Consider the following 25,076-nt stretch of genomic DNA (forward strand, 5'->3'; position numbering starts at 1 on the left):
AGGTAGAGTTATTGACATTTCTCAACACTTCCACATAAATTTGAATTTAGTACATAATAAGACATAATCACTTTCTAAAGGAGAAAAGGAAAACATCAGTTAAATCTCAGTGACTTTCTGATATACCCAAAATAAATATATTGAAATGAAATGTAGCTAAATAGAGCTGTATTAAAGATGCAAAAGGTAGAACAAATAAACTAACTAAAAGCTTTTTCTAGATCTGTAGTTTCCAATGCAATAGCACAGTGTGTTTTTCCCCAAAAGTAATTCTGAAAGTCTTGCCAATTCACATGGGTTCCTTCAGTACTAAAATATATTTCCTGCAATTTCCTAACAGGAAGCAGATGCTTTGGCTGATGCTGAGGAAAGGTGTGACCAACTCATCAAAACCAAAATCCAGCTGGAAGCCAAAGTCAAGGAGGTGACTGAAAGGGCTGAGGATGAAGAAGAAATTAATGCTGAACTGACAGCCAAGAAGAGGAAATTGGAGGATGAATGTTCAGAGCTGAAGAAAGATATCGATGACCTTGAGCTAACACTGGCCAAGGTGGAGAAGGAAAAACATGCCACTGAAAACAAGGTACACATTGGCAGTCACATAAAGGCTCAGGAAATTACACAGTCTTGGAGTAAGAGGCAACTTACAAAAAGACATGCTGACTTTGTAAAATCTTGAGCTAGGCTACTCTGAGCATCCAAGAGATAAATGAAACACAAAACCAGTGAACATGTTTTCTTTCAAATTTTAAAACATGCTTACATTTGTAGGTGAAAAACCTCACCGAGGAGATGGCAGCCTTGGACGAGACCATTGCCAAGCTGACAAAAGAGAAGAAAGCCCTCCAAGAGGCACATCAGCAGACCCTGGATGACCTGCAGGCAGAGGAAGACAAAGTCAATACTCTGACCAAAGCCAAGACCAAGCTGGAACAGCAAGTGGATGATGTAAGCACACAGACATAGAGCAGGAACAGGACAGGTATGGAGCCTGACCTGGCTGGCAGAGTCCTGATGGTCTTGTTGTGTTCAGCTGGAAGGGTCCCTGGAGCAAGAGAAGAAACTGCGCATGGACCTGGAGAGAGCCAAGAGGAAACTGGAAGGAGACCTGAAGCTGGCCCAGGACAGCATCATGGATTTGGAGAATGATAAGCAGCAGCTGGATGAGAAACTGAAGAAGTAAGTGTGGCTCTGGGACTCCTGAGTGCTGCGCTGCAGCACTTGTCTCTTTTTTTTTGAGCTCTAACATGTTCACTTGGTCCAAAGGAAAGACTTTGAAATCAGCCAGATCCAGAGCAACATTGAGGATGAACAGGCCCTGGGTGTGCAACTTCAGAAGAAGATCAAGGAGCTGCAGGCAAGTGTCTGTTCCTTCCCCTGCCTTGCTCAGGCTCAGCTCAGGCAGGAGGAGGGCACGGCTGTCAAGGGTCCCTGCTTTTCTGCAGGCCCGCATTGAGGAGCTGGAGGAGGAAATTGAGGCAGAGCGAACCTCTCGCGCTAAAGCAGAGAAGCATCGCGCTGACCTGTCCAGGGAGCTGGAGGAGATCAGCGAGCGCCTGGAGGCAGCAGGAGGGGCCACAGCAGCTCAGGTGGAGATGAACAAGAAGCGTGAGGCAGAGTTCCAGAAGATGCGCCGTGACCTGGAAGAGGCCACGCTGCAGCACGAAGCCACGGCTGCCGCCCTGCGCAAGAAGCACGCGGACAGCACAGCTGAGCTGGGCGAGCAGATCGACAACCTGCAACGCGTGAAGCAGAAGCTGGAGAAGGAGAAGAGTGAAATGAAAATGGAGATTGATGACTTGGCCAGCAACATGGAGTCTGTCTCTAAAGCCAAGGTATGGAAAAATATGAAAAAAACATAAATATAAATAATGTTGAAGTATATCCTTTAAAATTATGGACAGATTATCATCTAATTCTTGTTTCTGCATGGAACATGTTTCTAGCATTCTAACTCCAAGGAACAGTCTATAATGTGCAAGTCTGTTCACTTTTTTCTGGTTAGAATCCTGCTGTTCATAATAAGAATGCATCCATATACTAATCTTCTTTCATTCTCTGTGATCTCCACAGGCCAACCTGGAGAAGATGTGCCGCACTCTGGAAGATCAGCTGAGTGAGATTAAGAGCAAGGAAGAAGAACATCAGCGCATGATCAATGACCTTAATGCTCAAAGAGCTCGTCTGCAGACAGAGTCAGGTTAGAGAGGCTCCCATATCTTCTGGCACGACTCCTAAACCAGTTTGTTTCGGTCATAAATGACAATTAGAATATCTTCTTATTTATGTGCTTCCTCAGGTGAATTTTCACGCCAGGTAGATGAGAAAGATGCTCTGATTTCTCAGCTGTCAAGAGGCAAACAGGCTTTCACCCAACAGATTGAGGAACTCAAGAGGCATCTAGAGGAAGAAATAAAGGTTATTCCTGATTTCTTACCAGGGCCACTGACAACACTTGTAACTTCACACTGCCTTGTGGGGACAGGATCTGCTTAGCACAAGCCATCCTGGGGGACGACTTTTGTTTCTGTAATAAGTTTGATTAATAGATTTTGTCCCCAGGCTTACGTCTGTCCTTCATTGCAAACACTCCTCAAGCACTCATGTTTGTAGTGTGAAATTAATTCATTGGAAGAGATTTCATGAGATATTACTGCTCCTTGACACATCCCCACTCTCTGTCTAGGCCAAGAATGCCCTGGCCCACGCCCTGCAGTCCGCTCGCCATGACTGTGACTTGCTCCGGGAACAATATGAGGAGGAGCAGGAGGCCAAGGGGGAGCTGCAGCGAGCCCTGTCCAAGGCCAACAGCGAAGTGGCTTAGTGGAGAACCAAATATGAGACGGACGCGATTCAGCGCACGGAGGAGCTCGAGGAGGCCAAGTATGTGGGGAAGCAGGATGGGAAATGGAGGCTCCAGCAGGACTGGAAAAAATGGAGGCTGGTCAACAGAAATTGGAATCTCTGGGAGTGGATTAAGACAAGAATTGGAGGAAGGCAAGGATATAGATTTGTAAAAAAAAGGGGAGAGAGGAAGGCAGAGGAAAATGTGTAGAAAGGATGGGAAAATATAGGCTTTAGGACTAGAAGTGCTAAGCCAGGCATAATCGTGACCACAACCACTGGCATCTGCAGAAAATAAATGCGAAAATAGGGCTGAAAAGGTCTGGGTTGTCCTCTCTTCTAGCTGGGGAGTGCAACTAAGATTTCTGAAAATATTTTTTATTTTATCAACGTTTGTATCCACTTTTCCAGGCCTCCCTGGAACATGAGGAGGGGAAGATCCTGCGCCTGCAGCTTGAGCTCAACCAAGTGAAGGTTCCCCACACCATCCCCAAGAGCAATTGTTAACCTTGTTAATCCCCAAGGGTAATTGTTAATCATCCCAAAGGGCAATTGTTAATTGTTCTGCATCATGTGATGCAGAACCCAGAATTGACTCTCCTTCCCATTTGCCAAACCTTTTAGTCTGAGGAAGACAGGAAGAATATTCTGAGGCTGCAGGATCTGGTGGACAAGCTGCAAATGAAAGTGAAATCCTACAAGAGACAAGCTGAGGAGGCTGTAAGTATTGATTGGAGAAAAGGCAAACATTCCATTGGGGCAGGACACACACTGAATGAGGCTGAATACCAGGAGAGGAGTATGAAAGTAACTCCCAAGACACAGCTGTTTTGGCCACGCTGTTTTACTATCATGCCATGAGGCCTTGGTGAGCTCTGGGCACCCTGCAGTCAGGGACACTCATTAAGAGAAGTTCTGCAGCCTGTTTCACACAGAAGGCCAGAGTAAACAAACCCAGGGGCGACACCCACTGACTGACAAGTTCCTGAATCTCTGCTAATAGCCAGCAGAAGTCTTCCTGGTCTTCCCAACCCAGTAAATTGCACGGACAATTGAGCAGGAATTAGTGGGAGAGTAAGTACAGAAATGATAAATTGAAGAGGTGAAATTTATTCTCACTTGTGACGTAGTCCTGGTGAAGCTTGTCCCAGTAGGATCCTGAGGAGGGGAGGATGAGGAGCTCTGTGTGAGGCTGTTGTGTGAGCAGTGGTGGGAGGGGGATGGAGATTTGCAGTCCTATAAGGCTGACTTGCTGCAGGAATGAAACCTTTGCCCTGGGCTTTTCACCACTCACTCCCTTTCCCCCACAGGAGGAGCTGTCCAATGTCAACCTCTCCAAGTTCCGCAAGATCCAGCACGATGTGGAGGAAGCTTAGTAGCGGGCTGACATTGCAGAGTCACAGGTCAACAAGCTCCGAGCCAAGAGCCGGGAAATTCACGGCAAGAAAATAGGAGAGGAAGAGTAAGCATGTCATGAGACAGCAAAGTGACCTGAGGGCTGCACAAAATGTGTACCCTCTGTCCTTCTTCAAGTGTTCATAGCCTTGTCTATATGTAGAAAATAAAGAGTATAGATTTCGTTGCATTGCCAGCAGAATCTGTGATTTTGGTCATTATAATTCAGTTCTGGAGTTACACAAGTTTGGGGTATTTTCAAATGAAATATTTGTTTCCCTTTAAGATTTGCATAACAGTACAGCTTTAGTTATCCCATCTCCAGTATTCCTCCACTCTGTCTTACTCCATTACCAAGGAGGGAATAAGACTAATTTAATTTCCATACTGGGAGAGGAACAGGACAAAGGCAGGATGAGCACCTTTTCTGTCCCAGCATAGAAAAAATTGGTTTTCCTTTGTGGATCATGTTTCTACATGGGTATGGTGCTCAGAGGTACTCATTGGCAGTCCCATTATCACTTGGGCAAGTGGTATTTAGATGCAAGTTTCCCCAGGGGAAAACATCTGTAGTCCCAAAAGCATCTGTATGTCTCTGAGTCCATATGGAGGAGCTTAGGCAAGGACTGATGTGTTGTCTTAGAACAAGACAAGCGAAGGCCAGTAACTCTAGGGAGTGGCTTGTTACTGAGGAAATTTAAAGATCATACAGCCCTGTTAATAACTTCACAAATATGATGTTAACAATCAGTTTCAAAGAAAAACAAATAATGTATTACTTGGATAAGATGATATTGCAGTGCCTTACTTCCTCTGTGAGGCAGAATAGCCAATATTAATATGTTCCTGTTGTATATTAAATTGAACTTAATGAACAGCTTGGTAGAAGTGTGAACAAGAGGATAAACCCCAAGCAGCGTAACATGTAAAGCCACCAGAACAAGTGGGAACAGCTCCACTACTATATAGTGTTTCCAGTGCTGAAATGTATGCGTTTTTATTCTAAGAAATAATTAAGAGTAATTTACAAATACAAAAAGCTAAAAGAGCTGGTTTTCATCACACAAGGTAAGTCTTCAAGTGGAAATAATACTGAGAACATTACAACTTGAATCATAAAATCTAACACTTTTTGGAGGTAAAACTCCACAGACAATGATGACAAACTGTGTCCTACCTGTCTGACTCTTGCAGCACTGGAGTGGAATGTAGATACCAGCGGTATTTGAGCTGAACAGAGAAGAAAAAAGACTTCTACACAAGGTGTGCTGGTCTGAAGTCTTAAGCAAATGACAGGCTGTTTCCTGCAAGGCAAGAAGCAGTATTTAAAATAGGGAACCCCGTTTGTAGCAGTACTGGACCCAGGCACAGCACACAGCTGCCAAAGGCAGATTCTACATGCAGATACCATTTTCCATTTTACCATTTTAAAGGACACTCTATCACACTACAGGAGCATTTGTGGGTCCCTCAAGGTTCCTGGCTAGGTCTGCACCTCTTTATTTATGGGGAGTGCTTCAAGGAGCTGTGAAACTGCTAGGGAAGGGAGCTGGAGTTGTTGGAAAGATGATGAGAAAAGAGCAGGATTGAAGCCTTTTGCACTGCACCACAGCAGTCAGTGTATTTGCAGCAACAGTGTTCAGGACTGGGAGATCCTCCTGCTCCCAAACACATTGAGTTTTACACCCAAGGAATCCTTCCATGTAATAACTAAATATGGAAGTAGTCTCCTAAGCAGTAGTTAAATCTATTTAAGGAAAAGATGATGCCCTGGGTTGACTCTTGTGTCACTGTAAGTGATGCTCTTCAGAGACATCATCTCTATGTGTGAAGCTGTGAAAACTTCGTCAGTGCCAGTGATATCTGGGCAACAAAGAAGGGAAATTACCCTTCTCCTTTTCCCTTCTCACAATATGCTCTGAAGAGATAGATGGTATTCTTTCTTTCCAGACAAATCCTTACCTGACACCCCTTGAAATAAAGCAGGAGAATTTCTTTCTTCTGAAGAACATCTTTCTTTAAACAAACCAACAAACAACCCCAAAAACGTAATTAAAAAATCAGAGTGTTACAACTGTGGCTCAGTGAAAACATGGAGAAGTATTTCCAGCTCCATCTGTACCTCTTCAGACCTGCTGACAGAGTAGTAAATAACACAACAACTTTGGGGACCATATTTCAATGCCAAATCTCCCTGTTCCCTTTGGACAATGTTACAATCACCCTCCAACATGAACAAGGGGCTCTGACTGTGGAAGAATCAGGATGCACTTGAAGCACCTGACACTGTTGGGGCTCCTCTCTCACCAGTAGGAAATTACGGCCTGAGCATTTGTTACTGATGCTCAACTGATGAAAGGTAACATTGCAGGTTCCTGAAGAGACAACACCTGGGGCCAGAATTCCAACTGCACAGGTGGGAGAGGGAGAGAAATCACACACGTTGCACTGTGCTGAGCTGGCCTTGCCACCAGCCATCCTGGAAAGCAGGGCTGGAGACTTGCTGGAATCAGAGTGGAATATTAAAGGGATGAGTGAGAAAAACCAGTTTCTGCTCACTTTTGATTTGCTGTCTTGGCTGGAGGACAGGAGTAGTTTTGCATCAACACACTATTTCTGGAGTTAGGCTGCTTGTGATCTGAAATGTGCTGATGCACAGGTAACTGATCTAGGAAGCAACATGGGCCCATAACTGGCCTAAAGAAACAAGTCTCAGAGAAGGTTTAAAATAGATGCAGCTGATGAGCTCCACTGGAGCTGCTGTCCCATGTGGACTATAGAGTTCTCTGACCTTCAACAGCTTGGGCATGGACAACTGTGTCTCCCGGGTGCAAAAGCATCAGCACTTTAAGAGGTGCATATAAAGACATTATATGTAAGTCACACCTCATCATCCTTTCTTTTCTCAGTACAAGCTGGCCTTTTTTCTTTCTAATACTAAACTTTGAACACTGATTTCTCTAATTTCTGCTTCACTTTCCAACATCTCTGACATTTCCAGGCACTAATCTTCTTCCCATTGGCTTATCAGTCTTTCCACCCTGCTCATCTTCGATGTAACTGAAGCTCCAGTGTGTGGGGAAAAAAGTATCCTCTACATCACTCTGATATTATTTAGAACACTGCTCAGATGTCATCCTCTCATGTTTGCTGTACTGGTAGAAGGAGAATGATTAGCTAACTGTGATGCAATTTCAAGAACTGTTTATCCTGACATTCCAGGTCACAGTTTTTACCTTCCTCTGCTCAGTGAAATGACACCTTCCTCTTAACTGCAGATAATCTGCCACTGCAACTTCTCAGGAAGCCACTTGGAGTCCCCACTGAAAAAGGATGGCATCACCTTTACAAACATGTAACTCACAACAGCCCATACCAGGAAAAGTAACACTTTGATTTCCATGAACTGAAGCAAGATCAGAAGAATAGCAACCACTAAGACTAGAGGAACAGAACTTGAAGAGAGAAAATCCACCAATTCATACAAATTAACAAACAGAAAAAAACAGCCTCAATCCCCTCTCTCCCGCCAAAAAAATCCCCACCTCAACAGCTGCCACCGCCCCCAGATTTCACCAGCAGCATTATCCAGGGGCTTACACTCTACTTCCATGGATTTTAGCTCTTATCTCTCATAGCCCATGCTCTGAACATCCTGAACTGCTTTTCATCCCAAAGGATGCATTCCAGTCTGTCATTACTTATGAAAATTAGCAATTTTCTTCTAGATCAGTTTCTTACTTTTTTTTTTTTTTTTCCATTCCCTGCACCAGCACGGATTAGGGATGTCTAATAGATCTCCAAACCATGTTTCTTTGCTGGGCAACTCATCACGCCAGCCACAGTATGACACACAAACAGCCTGCAAGAAATACACATCACTTTAGTCTGATCTGATTCTTACTGTTTTCTATATACAAAGTATGTCCTTACCATTGCAATGGTCCAGTACTCAGCTAGGTCTTAGCAGAAGAGTAGGGATGAGAAGTTTTGCTCCAGCAGATCAGAGCATCAGCATTTGTTTTCAGCATGTGGTAATGCTCCTGGGAGCTCTCGCTTTATCCAGAGGCAGCAGAAATGCTGCTGCAGCAGTGTGAATATTCCCTGCCAGACAGTTAATCAGGGTCCACAGGGTGCACTGATGCCTCCAGCACGCCCTGTTCACATGACAGCATGGCTGACTACAGCACTAGCAAGCTGCAGATCCCATGGGGAAGGTTTTTGGATAAAATATTTGGTGTATCAGATAATTTGAAGTAGTATAAAGCTGAAAGGGAAATAGCGGTGGATTTGTCTGTGCTATCTTTGAGGTTTTTGGAAAGCAAAGGAAAAAAGTGGAGAAAACAGTGAATTTCCGGAAAAAAAGTCCATCAAGGGCCATGAGGCTCCTGCAGGTCCTTCTCACAATATGGGGGCTGTGAGGAGCAGGGTAGGGGAACATTTTTCATCTTCCTTCAGACACATCCACACTAAACACCTTAATCCTGGGAATTATATTTAGGAAATCCAAGGCTCAGGCACATGTAATGAAAGCCCTCTATAAAAAACCGTAAGTAAACTTTCATGATAACAAAGGCAGTTCCGTTTCACTGCCCGCCTGTAGGCAAAAAACCTGAAGTTTACCTATATCCGTTATTGTATCTGGACCATATTCTTGTTCAAATTTATAACAGACTGACAAAATGATCCAGAATGGTGAGGAATTCTCAGTGAGGCTAGAGAAGATTCTCCCACCAGTTGTGCCAGCCATGAATGCTTCTGTGAATCATGAGATTCCAGTGTTCTGCCCACTGAAAGCTCATTCTGGAGTGGCTGCCATGGAGTGCTCGTGTGGCCATTTCAGAGACCAGACCATAGCTCAACATTGGTGGGACCAGGTGACAAGCTGGAGAGAAATTCTATTCTGGTGGGACCAGGTGACAAGCTGGGGAGAAATTCTGTTCTACTGGGACCATACCTGCTCAGTTCCCCTTCAGGAGGGATTTCCAGACCTGCCTTCATACACCATACACACACCATGTATGGACTAGAGTAAGGACTGGGAATGACAAAGTCTGGGGAAGGAATGACTGTCCAAAGGGCTGTGACCTTCTGCAAGACCTGCAACAGAGTCTGCACTACAAGGAAAAGTGGATGAAAGGGAGTTTGTCAAAAGCAGGCCAAGACAGATTAATCTGTCCTCTGCAGATGAGACTGTCCAGGCAAAGGAGCTGCAGCATTCCTGATCTAGCTGGATCAGAGCAGCCAGGATCTGGGAAGAGTCCAGCAGGAAACTGGTGTTAAACTGGAAACCAGGCAGGCACTGAGCACTGGGAGACTGGGAAAAGAGCACTTCCCACCAGACAGCCAATTTGCCAGCTGATGCCCTTCAGCTAGCAGGGCTGCAGGGGCCTTTGCTGCTCAAAATATTCTGGCAGTGTCTGAGACAGCAAGAGAATGTCAAACATATTTAGCAAGTTCCTCTGGCTGACCTGGCTGGGAAGGCACCAACCTCCCTATTTCTTTTCTGTATTAGCCACACGTGTTATTTGGTTGGTGCTGACAGGGAGGAAGCTTGATGGAAAGAAAATAAATCAAAATAAAAGGGAGATAAACCAACCAGAATGGTGGGGTTGGGATCAAAGTGTCCAGCTCAGTGTGTTCTCAGAGAAATATTAATTAAAATTTTGGCACAGGGGAGCCAGATTTTTTTTTTTATTTGGGACATTTCCAAGGTCCGAATGAAGACAACAGGCTGTCAAAGGGCAAACCACAGAAAAGTGTTTTTTCCTGAGTGAAATGAAGATGTGTTTGCACACAGAGCTCACCTTCAGATGGCAGTGCAGGTAGCAGGAGAGGTGGGAGGGCATTTGGTTCAAGGTAGGAGAAGGTGTGTGCAGACACTGCTGCCACACAGCCTCAGACACCACAGAGGCTGAGCCACTGCCAGGAAATTGCTCTGGGCTGGCTGTAGGTCCTGCCAGGTCTGTCCTACCTAAAAGCAAGTGGGTGGCTCACTAGTGCCCCTTGGGTGCTGGCCGAGGGCAGAGGGAGGAGGAGTTCTGAAGGAAGAACATGAGGCTGGCACATTTTGGAGAGGGAAGAACCTGGATGACTGGGACTGATGGCAGGCCTGAAACACCATCATCGGCCTTTGGGGTTTTTGAGAGGCCAGCAAAGTTCCATAGCAGAAAAAGGAGCAATTAGGGTGGCAGAAATGTGTGGCAGCTGGGCAGACGTGGTGACCCTGAAGCAGATTGTGTCAGGTCTGGAGCTGAACGAAGGTTTTCTGTATTGGGTGAGTTGAAACTCAAAAATGTCTTGCCCCTACAGTCGACTTGGCTGAGACTGTACAGGTATTTCTGTGTCATCAGGGTCTTATCCCATGCCAGTACAGTGTTAGCTCATTAACTCAGCATTGTCTTGCCTCTTAATGAAGACTTAGAGCACTCCTGTGTCTTCCTCTGATTGTTGGAACCCTGGATGCTGAGACTTTTAAACTTTCTGTGCTGAAAGGCACAGAACCACAAGAGAACACTGCAATTGACCTGAGACTGTAGAGAAGGCCTACAAAATTGAGAGCACTAGGATTATGGGTGTGTAGTTGGCTAGAAGTGTGTAATATCACAGGGTGGAAAACTTGGAGTTTGGGGTTTTAGAATATAGTAATAAATATGAAGGAAGATGGAGGTTTCAGGGCAGAGGCAGGTTGTTCTTCTTTACCTTCTTCCTTCTTCTTCATGGGTTTAGGTGATGTTTTGTAATTGGGCATTAAAGTCCACATTGCGGGCTTCGAGGGATCAGTTATTGGGTTAAAAAGAAAAATAATCCAGGTGTCATTTCTTAATTGGATAGATTAGTCTTAAAAGACCTTGTAACAAGAGATAGTTAGCCATTTTGTGCCTTGATAATGAAAGGCTGCAGAACTCATGGTTGTGAGGCTGTTTCACTGATAAGAAATAATAAACACCTGAGTCTGAACATGAACTATTGTCTTGAGTGCCTTCAATCCAGACCCAGAGAAACCAATGTCTGATGATCGGACCTCTCCCAGACATTCATTCAAACAAACTCTCATCCCACCTCAGAATTTTATAGAATATAAATTTATTATAAATTTATATTTTATATATATAATATATTAAATTATTTAATATATAATATATAATATATAAAATTATATTATTTAATTTTTATTATACATTTATATACCATTTATATTTACCCCACAGTTACACAGCTTATATGGATCAAATATCAAGCCATCATCTCTGCTCTCATTTTAGCCTTCAGTACACACATAATTCAGGAAAATCAGAATTTTGCTTCTAGGAAGTGATTTGTGCCTTATTTATACCAGCATACTTTACAGTCATGGTGATTGTTAACATTCCACTTCCTAGGAAATATAAAAAAAATGCCTACTTTCTTACCTCAGAGACTGTAGTCACATTTACATCCAGCCGACACAGTTCTTACATGTCCTCATTTCAAGCTGGGGACAATGTGCCACTGCTTGGGAGTCCAAATTTCTTAATATTAACTTGTTCCAGTTTTTTTTTTTTGCTTTTTTGCAAATACAAACTCAGTGTTAAATTCTCTGGATCTATAATGTTTATATTTATAACAAATTCCATTCATTTTTTGCACTAAAATAATAACTATTTTTCATCTTATCTGCAACCTTGGTCTCTGTGGATTTTTCTGTCATTGGGAGCAGGAAGCTCACTTATAGCTCTTCAACAGCAATTTGTGCTATCTTCTTTTTGTTTGTTTGTTCATTTTGTTTTTTTATTTTTATTTAAGACATGTCTGTAGGCCTCAGATTTGGATAAATAATGGAATTTTCTGTGGAATACATTAGGTTTTGCACCAAAGTGATGTGCATGTCTCTCTGGTGTACAACTACTTGATGCCAGGTAATGGACAAATTCATAGTATAAAAATTAGGTTTAGATGTAGAATACATCAAAGACATCACTGACTCAGAAAATCTCTGAGCAACACATCAGAGAGGCTGTGGAAGCATTCTCAGCAAGATCACTACATGCATGTTATGTTTACATATTCTAACTGGGAACCCTCTCTTGGCATGTGTGAGAGGAAGGAGCTACAAAGATCTGGATACAGATATTCTTAACATTCTCAGCAAGATCACTACATGCATTGTTTTTACATATTCTAACTGGGAACCCTCTCTTGGCATGTGTGAGAGGAAGGAGCTACAAAGATCTGGATACAGATATTCTTATTTCTTAAAGAAACTCCCCTGTCCAAGAGGACTTGGACCAAGTTCTGTTGTTCTGTGATCTTCTTCTCATCAAGAGCCTGTCTTCAGGATGCCTGAATTCCCTTTCCTCCATGGGGAGTATCAGCACTCCAGTGCTTTGCCCAAGCTGCATTTCTGGGCAGAACATACTGTTCCCATACACATCCTTCATTCTGTCCTGTCTCGTTCAGCTGGGTTGTCTTTTGTTTCAGACACTGATGGAATCCAGCCCTGCAGAGATATATGGATATAGAGTAATATGAATACAGAGTAATATGCAATAATTTGACTAAGGTAAGCAATGCAGACAACAGTGAAATCCACGTGTCATATCCAAGACCTGTAAGTAGAGAGCTCTGTGGAAGGACAACTGACATCAGACACATGATGTCCTCAGAATAAGCTGAAGCATGCATCCAAATGTCACTGTGCTTGCCCAGGGAATGGTTTTCCCTTGCTCCCTTAGCTCAGATTCATGGAGCATCCATGGCCTTACAGTTATTAGTGGTTACCCTCATTCCTCTAGTCATCATTAGCTGTATTTCCCTCCTTAGGAATCTTCTCGTATTATTTATAGGCGATTTATTCACATAGCAAGGAAGAGACCAAAATTTTCTAATTATATCTAGTAACATCACTTTCCAGTTTTCAGTACATTCAGTTTGCCAGACAATGCTTTGCCAAAAACAAGGTTTGCCAGAAATGCTTTGCCCAAAGACAGAGGAGGCATCTGCAGCATGCGCTGACCAGACCCTATAAAAGAGTCCTTGAATTTGGGCTGCTCTGTCTGCAGAGGAAATTCGTGGTAAGTGCACGTCTGTGGTTGGCAGAAAGGGACAGTGTGCCTGCAGTCCCACTCCAGCCCTGCTGTCCTGGTGTATGTACATGTACATGGAAGGATTTGATATTTGTATCACAAGGCATGTTGATATTTTCACTTTGTGACCTGTCTGTGGAATTGTGTGCAGCAATAATGAGAGATCTCATGGTTCTGCCTTACAGCACCGATCACCTCCCAGCCTGCAAATAGCATAAGAGGTAAGAGCCACATTTGCTTGCATTTAAGGGACAGAAAAAGGTGGAAGATTTCTGTAGAACAGATTTCTTCGTGGTGACAAAATTTTATAGGCAATTGCTGCATGTGTTCCTGGCCAGTGCTCTGCTATGACTAATAAAGCATGCTGATGGTTGGGCAGGCTGCTCACAGCTAGCAAGATTTCATAAGTGGCTGTGCTGGAAGACACAGCCTCTATGTAATGCCAGGAAATGCTTCTTGGGGATTCCTTATGTTTAATTATGGAACACTGAGGTAAATGATCTATTCTGGCATGAAGTCCAGACAGACAGAGCTAGCCAACAGAACAGAATGTTGCAAAACCTTCAGACTTATGAGTTGTAATTATTACTGCATATGAAACTGGTCAATAAATGTTATGAAAATGCTTTCCAAATACTTTTTGTAACCCAAATGATGCATGGAATGCATCCTCAGGAATTATAGGTGACAACAAACAGAAACTTGCAATTATGCTACAAAGCAATGTCACCCTGGAAAACATCCTCAGAAAGCTTCATCCTGAGGCTGATAAGAACCTCACAAATCCTGCGTGTGAGAAAGAATGGTCCCATGCAACAGAGTATGTTGTCTTTCATTTTGGCTGGAAAACAGCTTTGCAGAAAGATTTCATGAATTCGGGTGCAAGTGTCACATTGTGACTTTGGGGGAAGGAAGGTCAGCACATTGTCAGACACTCATGAAAGCATGGCCAGCAGGTAAAGACAAGCAATTCTTTCCCTGCAATCAGCTCCCATATCTGGAGCACTGTGTTCAGTTTGGTGCTTTCTGGTGACCAGACAGTGACATTCTGGAATGAATCCAGCAGAGATTTTTCAAGATTAGTAAGAAAACATTATGTATGAGAAGAGGCTGCAATGGTGAGGTTTGTCTACACTGGGGATGAAATTAAGAAATTATCAACAAAAGGGAGATGGTTATATCATAGAAATAGTCAGACTCTTTTCAAATGGGCAGAGTAAATGGCTGAGGGGTAAAAACCACAGGTTTCAGCCATGGGACTTTTGGTAAGGTAATAAAGAGGGGAAAAAAAATCACCATCAGGGTCATCAGACATTAAGCTAGGATGGAAAGGGACTGAGAAATATCCATTCTTTGACATAGTAAAAACTTCTCTGGAAAAAGCTGTGGGAACCTGCATCCAAAATTTGCTCTGGTTACACAGGAAGGTGAAGCAAAGAACTACTCCAGATTCTTCCCAAATCCCACTTTCTATTACACTGTTAGTGTCTATCAATAACGTGTGTGACAACAAAAAATATTGACTCATTTGGGTAACATATCTACTCTTCCACAGTGTTCACTGCTGACAAGCCCCTCCATAAAGTGCAGCCATGTCTTCGGACGCTGAGATGGCCATCTTTGGGGAGGCAGCTCCTTACCTCCGAAAGTCAGAGAAGGAGAGAATTGAGGCCCAGAACAAACCTTTTGATGCCAAGACATCGGTCTTTGTGGCTCATCCGAAAGAATCCTTTGTGAAAGGGACGATCACAGGCAGGGAATCGGGCAAAGTCACTGTCAAGACTGAAGGGGGAGAGGTGAGTCAAAAACAAGGCTGAAGGAAAACATATAATCCCAACAATGAGCTTTTCAGAGACACATGTGGATCTTTTTGTTTTCTTGACAGACCCTGACTGTGAAGGATGATCAAATCTTCTCCATGAACCCTCCCAAGTATGACAAAATCGAGGACATGGCCATGATGACCCACCTGCACGAACCCGCTGTGCTGTACAACCTCAAAGAGCGTTACGCAGCCTGGATGATATTAAAGAAGTTGTTGTTTATATGGAACAAGCATGTCAGAACATGTTTTCGGTTCTGAAGTGTTGAAGTCAGATAACTCTATTCATTACACTAGTAGTTTCTGTGAATTTTTGCCACTTAAAGTACACTATCTAATTAAAAGTACATCCTTAGAAGTACAATACAGCATACAAAGGGGGATATTATAAATATGTTTTTATATTTATATAATTGCACACCTATAAATAGATATACACATATTTTTAGTGTCTGTCATATGGACTGAAGACACCATTTTGTGGAAATTGACATACTATAAAAGAAGGGAAAGATGAGGCATACAGGCTAGAAATTGCTGGATGGAAATTTTGCCGGCCTTCATCACACTAGCAAAAAAATGAATCTGTGTTTTAGGCACAAAACTGGGCAGGTGTATTAATCTGACTGTTCAGACCTTGATATAAGTTGTTTAGGAAGGGGTAGGGATGGGGTTCCTTCAATACATCCTACCAGAAAATAAACTACTATGGCATGTTCTTTTGATTGTTTTAATGCAAAAAGCCATTCATAAGCTCTATTAGATTACCTGTGACTTTCCTTGAAAAATCACAATACAAATCCTCAGGCTCAACCTCAAAGCTCATGATTTGGGTGTGTTGCCTCTATATCTACAGCCCAGAGAGTAACAGCTGACTTGTGTTTTTCACAAGACCAAAATCCTCATTTAACTTTTGCACCACCAAAATCTGCTTGCACAGCATGCTTTCTGATTAGAAAATGGCTTTCAGTATATCCATGTGTTTGAATTGCAACATAAGTGACCCAATAAAATACTTTATTAGTGGTTTTCTCATTAATGTGCATTCATGGTTATCCATTAAAGAGTAGTGGATAATAAAGCTCAGATCTACCTAGTATTGGCAGTATAAAGAATTTTCTGAATTTGTTTTTGTCCTGTTTTCTTTGTAAAAAAAAAAAATAGAAGTGAAACAACTTCTAAGTTTGAAACCTGTCCTCTGTGGAAAATATAAGGTCACATGCTTACAGTCATGGTGAAATTTCAAAATGTCTTTTTTTCTCTTTCCCCTCCAAAAGGGCAAATTCATCAGAATCCACTTTGGTGCCACAGGCAAGCTGGCTTCTGCTGACATTGAAACTTGTAAGAGACCACCAGACCTGATCCCATTCCTTCCTCCCTTTCTACCTCAGTGTTCTTTCTTAGATCTGACTCTGTCTTACCATCTTTGCCAGATCTGCTGGAGAAGTCCAGAGTCACTTTCCAGCTCAAGGCGGAAAGGAGCTACCACATCTTTTATCAGATCATGTCCAACAAGAAGCCAGAGCTAATTGGTAGGAAGTATTATGAATTATTTGATAAAATCTGAATGTGTTTAACATTTATCTTCATTCTCACACCAAGATACATCCTATTCCTCTTTACAGACATGCTCCTCATCACCACCAACCCCTATGACTACCAATTTGTGAGTCAAGGCGAGATCACTGTTCCCAGCATTAACGACCAGGAGGAGCTGATAGCTACAGATGTAAGTGTCACAGAGCATATTGGTGTGGTGAAACTTCCTTTTGATGGCCCAGAGATTTATTTGACTGATTCTGTTGCCAGAGTGCCATTGAAATCCTGGGTTTCACTGCTGATGAGAGATTAGCCATCTACAAGCTGACAGGGGCTGTCATGCACTATGGGAATCTGAAGTTCAAGCAGAAACAACGAGAGGAGCAGGCAGAGCCTGATGGCACAGAAGGTATTAAAACCTTATGGAACTCCTACTAACAGAAATGGTTACATAGCTGAAAGTTGGCAATCATGTATTTTCCTTCTGTTTACTATCACAAAAACATCAATATCAGCTTCCAGACTATTTATGCTTCTAAATTTCCCTTCAAGATATCACAAAATTTCAGTGATGAGACCAACAGCTACATGTTAGAGTATATCCAATTTTAATTCTCACTTCTCATCTGTTGCTTTCTCCCACTCTCTTTGTGTTCAGTTGCTGACAAGGCTGCCTACCTGATGGGTCTGAACTCAGCAGACCTGCTCAAGGCCCTCTGCTACCCCCGAGTCAAGGTGGGGAATGAATACGTCACCAAGGGCCAAACTGTGCAGCAGGTAACAACAGCCACATGGTGACTGGGAACCTCTGACTTGATTTACTCTCTGCCTTTGGGTACTATTTTCCTTCTGCTCCATTCTCCTTTGGTTTAGGTATACAATTCAGTGGGTGCCCTGGCAAAGGCTGTCTATGAGAAGATGTTCCTGTGGATGGTTGTTCGCATCAACGAACAGCTGGACACCAAGCAGCCCAGGCAGTACTTCATTGGTGTGCTGGACATTGCTGGCTTTGAGATCTTTGATGTAAGGATTCCAGGGTTAACAGCTGCTCTTGAAGGGAAGGATTGTTAGATCACAGGACTTGCAAGTAATATTCCTCTGAAAGTTTAACACACTAGTAATTTGCGATTTTATGCAGAAAAAAACCCAGTAATTTTCTTTTCTAGAAGAAAACAAAACCCTCAAAAGCTCCATCAGTACAAGCACAGAGTCATGTTGTTTGTGCAGAAGCAGAAAATAGAATTTTATATGTTGTAATATTACAACAGTTTGAGCTTAATGTTAAGGATTAAATAAGCCAAAAGAATTCCAATAAATTCATAAAAGAGCTTCTGGAGCAGAGGTAGGAGATGCATTGGCAAATATATAATGAGTTAAAGATGTTCAAAATGTTGAAAGAACCAAGAAACAAATAGTTAGGTGTCTAATCAGAGATATCAAGGGTTTTCAATTTGGAGACTCACATTGTTTGCTGAATTAAAAAAATGCCAAAGTATTTGATTAATCTTAGGAGAGTCACCAAAAAAATTGCTCTGAAAAAAATCCCTCATTTACATTATGTAGCTATTTCTTTCTGGAGCTGCATATGGGTTCTTCTGTTATGGTGTGGTCCTGATAATACAGCTGTATTCTAACTGGGGAGATTTATAAAGGGTGGTGGAGAATGATGAAGAACTGGGCATATTAATGAAGGCTGGTTGTTGTGGTTTTTTTCCCCTGAGCAGTTCAACAGCCTGGAGCAGCTGTGCATCAACTTCACCAATGAGAAACTGCAACAGTTCTTCAACCACCACATGTTCGTGCTGGAGCAGGAGGAGTACAAGAAGGAGGGGATTGAATGGACATTCATTGATTTTGGGATGGACCTGGCTGCCTGCATTGAGCTCATTGAAAAGGTATTTCTGTAATTCACAGTGTCAGGTATTTTCAAAAATGCATTAATTTTATGTATATTTTTACATGCAGCTTGAAATGGTAGATGTACTGCAGATACATCAGTTTGTATTATTTTACGATTTGCTGAGCAGAACAATCCCTGAGAGCAGTAATATCATCTCACTCAGGAAGTTATTTCAGCTCTGAGTCTTTCTGCCTTTTCACCTTGTCCTCCCTTGTCACTTGTGATTTCTCCCAGCCCATGGGCATCTTCTCCATCCTGGAAGAGGAGTGCATGTTCCCCAAGGCAACTGACACCTCTTTCAAGAACAAGCTCTATGACCAGCACCTGGGCAAGTCCAACAATTTCCAGAAGCCCAAGCCTGGCAAAGGCAAGGTTGAGGCCCATTTCTCCCTGGTGCACTATGCTGGCACAGTGGACTACAACATCACTGGGTGGCTGGAGAAGAACAAGGACCCTCTGAATGAAACTGTCATTGGGCTTTACCAGAAGTCTTCTGTGAAGACCCTGGCTTTACTCTTTGCCTCGGCTGGAGGAGAGGCAGGTCAGTTCTCTGAAATGTCATTTCTTTGATGCATGGTGGTTAGTCCCCAAAGCAACCGATGTTTCATTGTCTTTACTTTATCAGAGGCTAGTGGTGGTGGTGGTGGCGGCAAGAAGGGAGGCAAGAAGAAGGGTTCTTCTTTCCAGACTGTCTCAGCTCTTTTCCGGGTACGTAAACACCTTTTCTTTTTATATATTCAGAGAATTATTATGTATTTCTAGCTCGCTCAGACACAGAAGAAGAAAGCAAAAAAATCCCCAACAGTCAAGCAATCAACCAACGAAAAAATATTCTTCGTATAACTTCTTTTTAGACCACTATTTGAAACAAAAATCTTATGGAATTAAAAATGGCACTGTAAAAACATAAAATTGCATTTATTATAAAATTTTGTGATAAAACGTGCCTTTCTATACTTATTTGGTTCATGGTAAGGGGTTTTTTTGTCCTACAAGGTGAGGTTTAATGCTGGGAATCAGAAGGATCTGAGCAATTGATTGTGGCATTCTCAGCTGATGGGTTTTTCATGTTATATTCAAAGAATGCAAAAAGTCACTTTTTCCATGTTTCTTATATACGGCACACTAAATCATGATCCCACAGGAGAATCTCAACAAGCTGATGACCAACCTGAGGAGCACTCACCCCCATTTTGTGCGCTGCATCATCCCCAATGAGACTAAAACACCTGGTAAGAACCCCAAGCAGAAAGATCTTTGCTCTGAAACATCCATTCCCCTCTGCTCTGCAAGATGTGCCCCTCATTTGTGCTCTGCATTGCCAGGTGCCATGGAGCACGAGCTGGTGCTGCACCAGCTGCGCTGTAACGGCGTGCTGGAAGGGATCAGGATCTGCAGGAAAGGGTTTCCCAGCAGAGTCCTCTATGCTGACTTCAAACAAAGGTGAGAGCTGTGAAATGAAAAGATAAGCTAGTTGTCCTCACCAGCTGCTCTCCATCACACAACTGAGCTTTGCCAAGGTCTCTAAGAATGGACGGATGAAATTCCAACTTCCTCAGCCTAGTTCTGCTGCAAACACTGCTCTTGGTTTCAGTGTACAGAACATTCTTATGACTGGACATTGTCTTCCTCCTATTTCCTCCAATTCCACAGATACAAGGTGCTTAATGCAAGTGCCATCCCTGAGGGACAGTTCATCGATAGCAAGAAGGCTTCTGAGAAGCTTTATTTGCTACTCAGAAAAAGCACCTACTCATTCTGACTGCTGTGTTTCGGGCAGAAGGTCAGGTGTCCATTCTATGAAACATGCACCTTAGAAAGTGCTGACTTGCAGTAGCATGGTGAGCTCTCTTACAGATAGTAAAAGAAGCAAGAGATTTCAAGTGGCTGTAAGGGCTCCTGCTTTTCTGAGGAAGTTGCCATCTCTAGATATCCAAGACAGGATTGTACCTGAAACCCCTATAGCATTTAATATTATCACAACTACAAACTCTGAGAGATATTTTTGAAAGAGAAAAAAGCAACAAAAATATTTTGAACATTCCAAACTGAGAACTTGCACATCTATTTCCCAGGCAGAAAACCTGACAACATTGTAAACCTGTTTGAGTTGACAGGCTAAAAAATAAAGAAGAGAAACTTTAAAATATTAGAAACAAACAGAATCTTCGTCTCCCCACCAGGAAGCAGATAGCTTGGCTGATGCTGAGGAAAGGTGTGACCAACTCATCAAAAGCAAAATCCAGTTGGAAGCCAAAATTAAAGAGGTGACTGAAAGGGCAGAGGATGAAGAAGAAATTAATGCTGAACTGACAGCCAAAAAGAGGAAATTGGAGGATGAATGTTCAGAGCTGAAGAAAGATATTGATGACCTTGAGCTAACACTGGCCAAGGTGGAGAAGGAAAAACATGCCACTGAAAACAAGGTATGAGGTAGAACCTGCCACTCACATTCTGAAAAAGACCCCTGTGCTATTACAGGACTTCTATATCTACTTCCTTTATTTATATTTGCTCCTTTCTTCTCACAGGTTAAAAACCTGACTGAGGAGATGGCAGCCCTGGATGAGACCATTGCCAAGCTGACAAAAGAGAAGAAAGCCCTCCAAGAGGCACATCAGCAGACCCTGGATGACCTGCAGGCAGAGGAAGACAAAGTCAATACTCTGACCAAAGCCAAGACCAAAGCCAAGGTACACAATTATTTTATTGGTTCATTGACCCAGTGGAATGCAACACAATCCTTGCTCCCAGGCTTCTTTAGAGTGTGGATGGTTAACTCATCCCTTTCTATATGCTGAAACAGACCAACCTGGAGAAGATGTGCCGCACTCTGGAAGATCAGCTGAGTGAGATTAAGAGCAAGGAAGAAGAGCATCAGCGCATGATCAATGACCTCACTGCTCAAAGAGCTCGTCTGCAGACAGAGTCAGGTGAGACCTCCACATCTACATGTGCAGATCAATAATGTCTCAGAGTTATTGCAGAAATTACTTTTCAGGGCATGTGGTCTTTTCGACACACTTTGTGTCACATCTATTGTGAAATGCTTGAAATGGGATCATAAGTTTCGGCAGGAACAGAAAACCATCTGGTTTTACATTTCCAAATATTTGCAGTGTCACCGTGAATGGCGTTAAAACTGTTGTGTATCTGCACATTTTCTCAGGTGAATATTCACGTCGGTTGGAAGAGAAGGATGCTTTGGTTTCTCAGCTGTCAAGAGGCAAACAGGCTTTCACCCAACAGATTGAGGAACTCAAGAGGCACCTGGAGGAAGAGATAAAGGTGATTCCTCCTCTCAGAGGTGCTCCAGACACTTATGTGACTACTGAACCACAATGATGGGACAGGGAAAAAAAATCTCATGTAATCTGGTGCAAGTCATTTCATGCTAACTTTTAACTAGAGTTGATCCACTATTCATCTTTTTCAGTCCCACCTTCATTCCTCATTGAGTGCATGGTTGTCTATTTGCATAGAAGCATAATCCAGTATCCAATCAATATTCAGTCAGGTTTCCTTGGATCTTTCTCTTCCATGACCCAATACCCTTGCTGCTGCAGGCCAAGAGTACCCTGGCCCACGCCCTGCAGTCCGCTCGCCACGACTGTGACTTGCTCCGGGAACAATATGAGGAGGAGCAGGAGGCCAAGGGGGAGCTGCAGCGAGCCCTGTCCAAGGCCAACAGCGAAGTGGCTCAGTGGAGAACCAAATATGAGACGGACGCGATTCAGCGCACAGAGGAGCTCGAGGAGGCCAAGTACGTGGAGGGAAAATTAGAAAGGCTAGCAGAGATTAAGACCAGAAATTATTGGAGATCACAGTGACATTATTGGGAAGAAGTCAGTGTTCTTCTTGGGCTGGTGTGAAAGGAGAGTAGCAAAAAAATTCTGTAATCCGTATGATGTGGGAATCAAAGGAAAAAAACACAGGCAAACATGTAGAAAAGAGGGACTGGTAAAGAGAGAGGGAAAATCCCATCAACCACATGGCACAGCTTTCCCTTTTCTCTTAAACCATGACATATGTTTAACACAGGAAGAAGCTGGCACAGCGTCTGCAGGATGCAGAGGAACATGTTGAGGCTGTCAATGCCAAATGTGCCTCCCTGGAAAAGACAAAGCAGAGGCTGCAGAATGAAGTGGAGGACCTGATGATTGATGTGGAGAGATCCAATGCTGCCTGTGCTGCTCTGGATAAGAAGCAGAAGAACTTTGACAAGGTCTTTTAGCCTCCAGCACAAGCATCCTTGGCCAGAGCATGGCTCCATGATGGCCTCAGCCCTAGTCACATCCTGTTTCTCTTCAGATCCTGGCAGAATGGAAGCAGAAGTATGAGGAAACGCAGGCTGAGCTGGAGGCCTCGCAGAAGGAGTCGCGCTCTCTCAGCACGGAGCTGTTCAAGATGAAGAATGCCTATGAGGAGTCCTTGGACCACCTGGAAACAATGAAGCGGGAGAACAAGAACTTGCAGCGTAAGTCCTTGGCCCTCTGCTCCTCCCTGGCCTTTCTTACAAACTTGTCTGTCTGCCACACTTAACAGCTCTGGACCTGCAGGGGTAAGATCTTGCCTGTCACCTTGATGCACCAGAGCCTTTCTCCATTCAGCTCTCTGCCTGACCATGGTGCTTTTCTCCCTTCCTTGCAGAGGAGATTTCTGACCTCACGGAGCAGATTGCGGAGGGAGGAAAGGCAATTCATGAGCTGGAGAAAGTGAAGAAGCAGGTTGAGCAGGAGAAATCTGAACTGCAAGCCTCCCTGGAGGAAGCTGAGGTAAAGCCTTCTGTTGTTAACTGATTATTTACAACGAGTCTGGCAACTTCAGATAACATTTAAATAATTCTATGCACGGGGAATTAAGTGGAGGCATAGGAAGCAGATTTTCTTCACACCAGTAAAAACTTTGAATCCATGGGTATGCTTTTTTCTTTCCTTTCCTGCAATAACAGACCTCTGATTATACATTATTCTTTGAGATAACAATTAATATAATGTTGTTGACATTGCTATTTTTTATAATTAACTGGATTTTATACTTTTTTCAGGCCTCCCTGGAACATGAGGAGGGGAAGATCCTGCGCCTGCAGCTTGAGCTCAATCAAGTGAAGTCTGAGATTGACAGGAAGATAGCAGAGAAAGATGAGGAGATTGATCAGATGAAGAGAAACCACCTCAGAATTGTAGAGTCCATGCAGAGCACCCTGGATGCTGAGATCAGGAGCAGGAATGAAGCCCTGAGGCTGAAGAAGAAGATGGAGGGAGACCTGAATGAAATGGAGATCCAGCTGAGCCATGCCAATCGTGTGGCTGCAGAGGCACAGAAGAACCTGAGAAACACTCAGGCAGTGCTCAAGGTATGGCATTACAGACCAGGTTCCCATGGGTTTCTTAGCTGAAAATATTTCTCTTCTACTATTCTATCTTTTCTATATTAATATGAAAATGGAAAAAAAAATTGGAAGGATATGCCTCCCAATCTCTCTTATCTCTCTTTCCAGGACACCCAGATCCATCTGGATGATGCTCTGAGGACACAGGATGAGCCTGAAGGAGCAGGTGGCCATGGTGGAGCGCAGAGCAAACCTGCTGCAGGCTGAAGTTGAGGAGCTCCGGGCAGCCCTGGAGCAGACGGAGCGGTCGAGGAAATTGGCTGAGCAGGAGCTTCTGGACGCAAGTGAGAGAGTTCAGCTTCTCCACACTCAGGTAAATTCTAGAACTGAAGACATACACCTACAGTATTTAGAGAATTAATGTTAAAACTAGGTGTGGTTCCCCTTTTTTAATTGTAATACAACAATTTGTCTTCAGCAGTTTACCATTGCCATTTATTAGTTATTTGTATTCTTCATATGAAACTGTAACAAAACCATAAATAAAAATAGGTAATTTGATTGTTCTAAAAATGGTGTGAAGCATCTGGAGAAAAAGAAAATATGCTTTTTTCCTTCAACAGAACACCAGCTTGATCAACACCAAGAAGAAGCTGGAAACAGACATTGCCCAGATCCAGAGTGAAATGGAGGATACCATCCAGGAAGCTCGCAATGCTGAGGAGAAGGCCAAGAAGGCCATCACTGATGTGAGTTGGACACTCCTGGCATTGCTGACGATGAATGTACTCTCCCTAAAATATCTCCAGTCCCAAAATGGCTTTGACCTTTTGCTCTGATCAGGCGGCCATGATGGCAGAGGAGCTGAAGAAGGAGCAGGACACCAGTGCCCACCTGGAGAGGATGAAGAAGAACCTGGACCAGACAGTGAAGGACCTGCAGCTTCGTCTGGAAGAGGCCGAGCAGCTGGCACTGAAGGGAGGCAAGAAGCAGATCCAGAAGCTGGAGGCCAGGGTGTGTAGGGCTGGGGCTGTGCCTGAGTGAGCGTGTCTCTCCTTGGAGAGCCATTGTCAGGGCAGCTGCAGGGATGGGCTTGTCCTTGCAGGTGCGGGAGCTGGAAGGGGAGGTTGATGCTGAGCAGAAGCGCAGCGCTGAAGCCGTGAAGGGCGTGCGCAAGTA

At 43.4% G+C, this 25,076-nt stretch overlaps 1 protein-coding gene across 1 annotated transcript in view; it reads left to right on the plus strand.

The window, feature by feature from the left end:
• Positions 1-25,076, plus strand: part of LOC120504458 (myosin heavy chain, skeletal muscle, adult) — a 36,891-nt gene that overhangs the window by 8,355 nt on the left and 3,460 nt on the right. Inside the window, exons 21-32 of the mRNA XM_039713969.1 lie at positions 341-583; positions 772-948; positions 1,034-1,179; positions 1,267-1,357; positions 1,446-1,835; positions 2,074-2,200; positions 21,735-21,853; positions 22,132-22,328; positions 22,607-22,790; positions 22,877-23,042; positions 23,216-23,340; positions 23,613-23,921. Coding sequence (XP_039569903.1) covers positions 341-583; positions 772-948; positions 1,034-1,179; positions 1,267-1,357; positions 1,446-1,835; positions 2,074-2,200; positions 21,735-21,853; positions 22,132-22,328; positions 22,607-22,790; positions 22,877-23,042; positions 23,216-23,340; positions 23,613-23,921 — 2,274 coding nt within the window. The remainder of the gene's footprint in view (positions 1-340; positions 584-771; positions 949-1,033; positions 1,180-1,266; positions 1,358-1,445; positions 1,836-2,073; positions 2,201-21,734; positions 21,854-22,131; positions 22,329-22,606; positions 22,791-22,876; positions 23,043-23,215; positions 23,341-23,612; positions 23,922-25,076) is intronic.

The sequence above is a fragment of the Passer montanus genome, unplaced genomic scaffold, assembly GCF_014805655.1.
Source record: "Passer montanus isolate IOZ18808 unplaced genomic scaffold, ASM1480565v1 scaffold290, whole genome shotgun sequence".
In the NCBI taxonomy this organism is placed as follows: domain Eukaryota; kingdom Metazoa; phylum Chordata; class Aves; order Passeriformes; family Passeridae; genus Passer; species Passer montanus.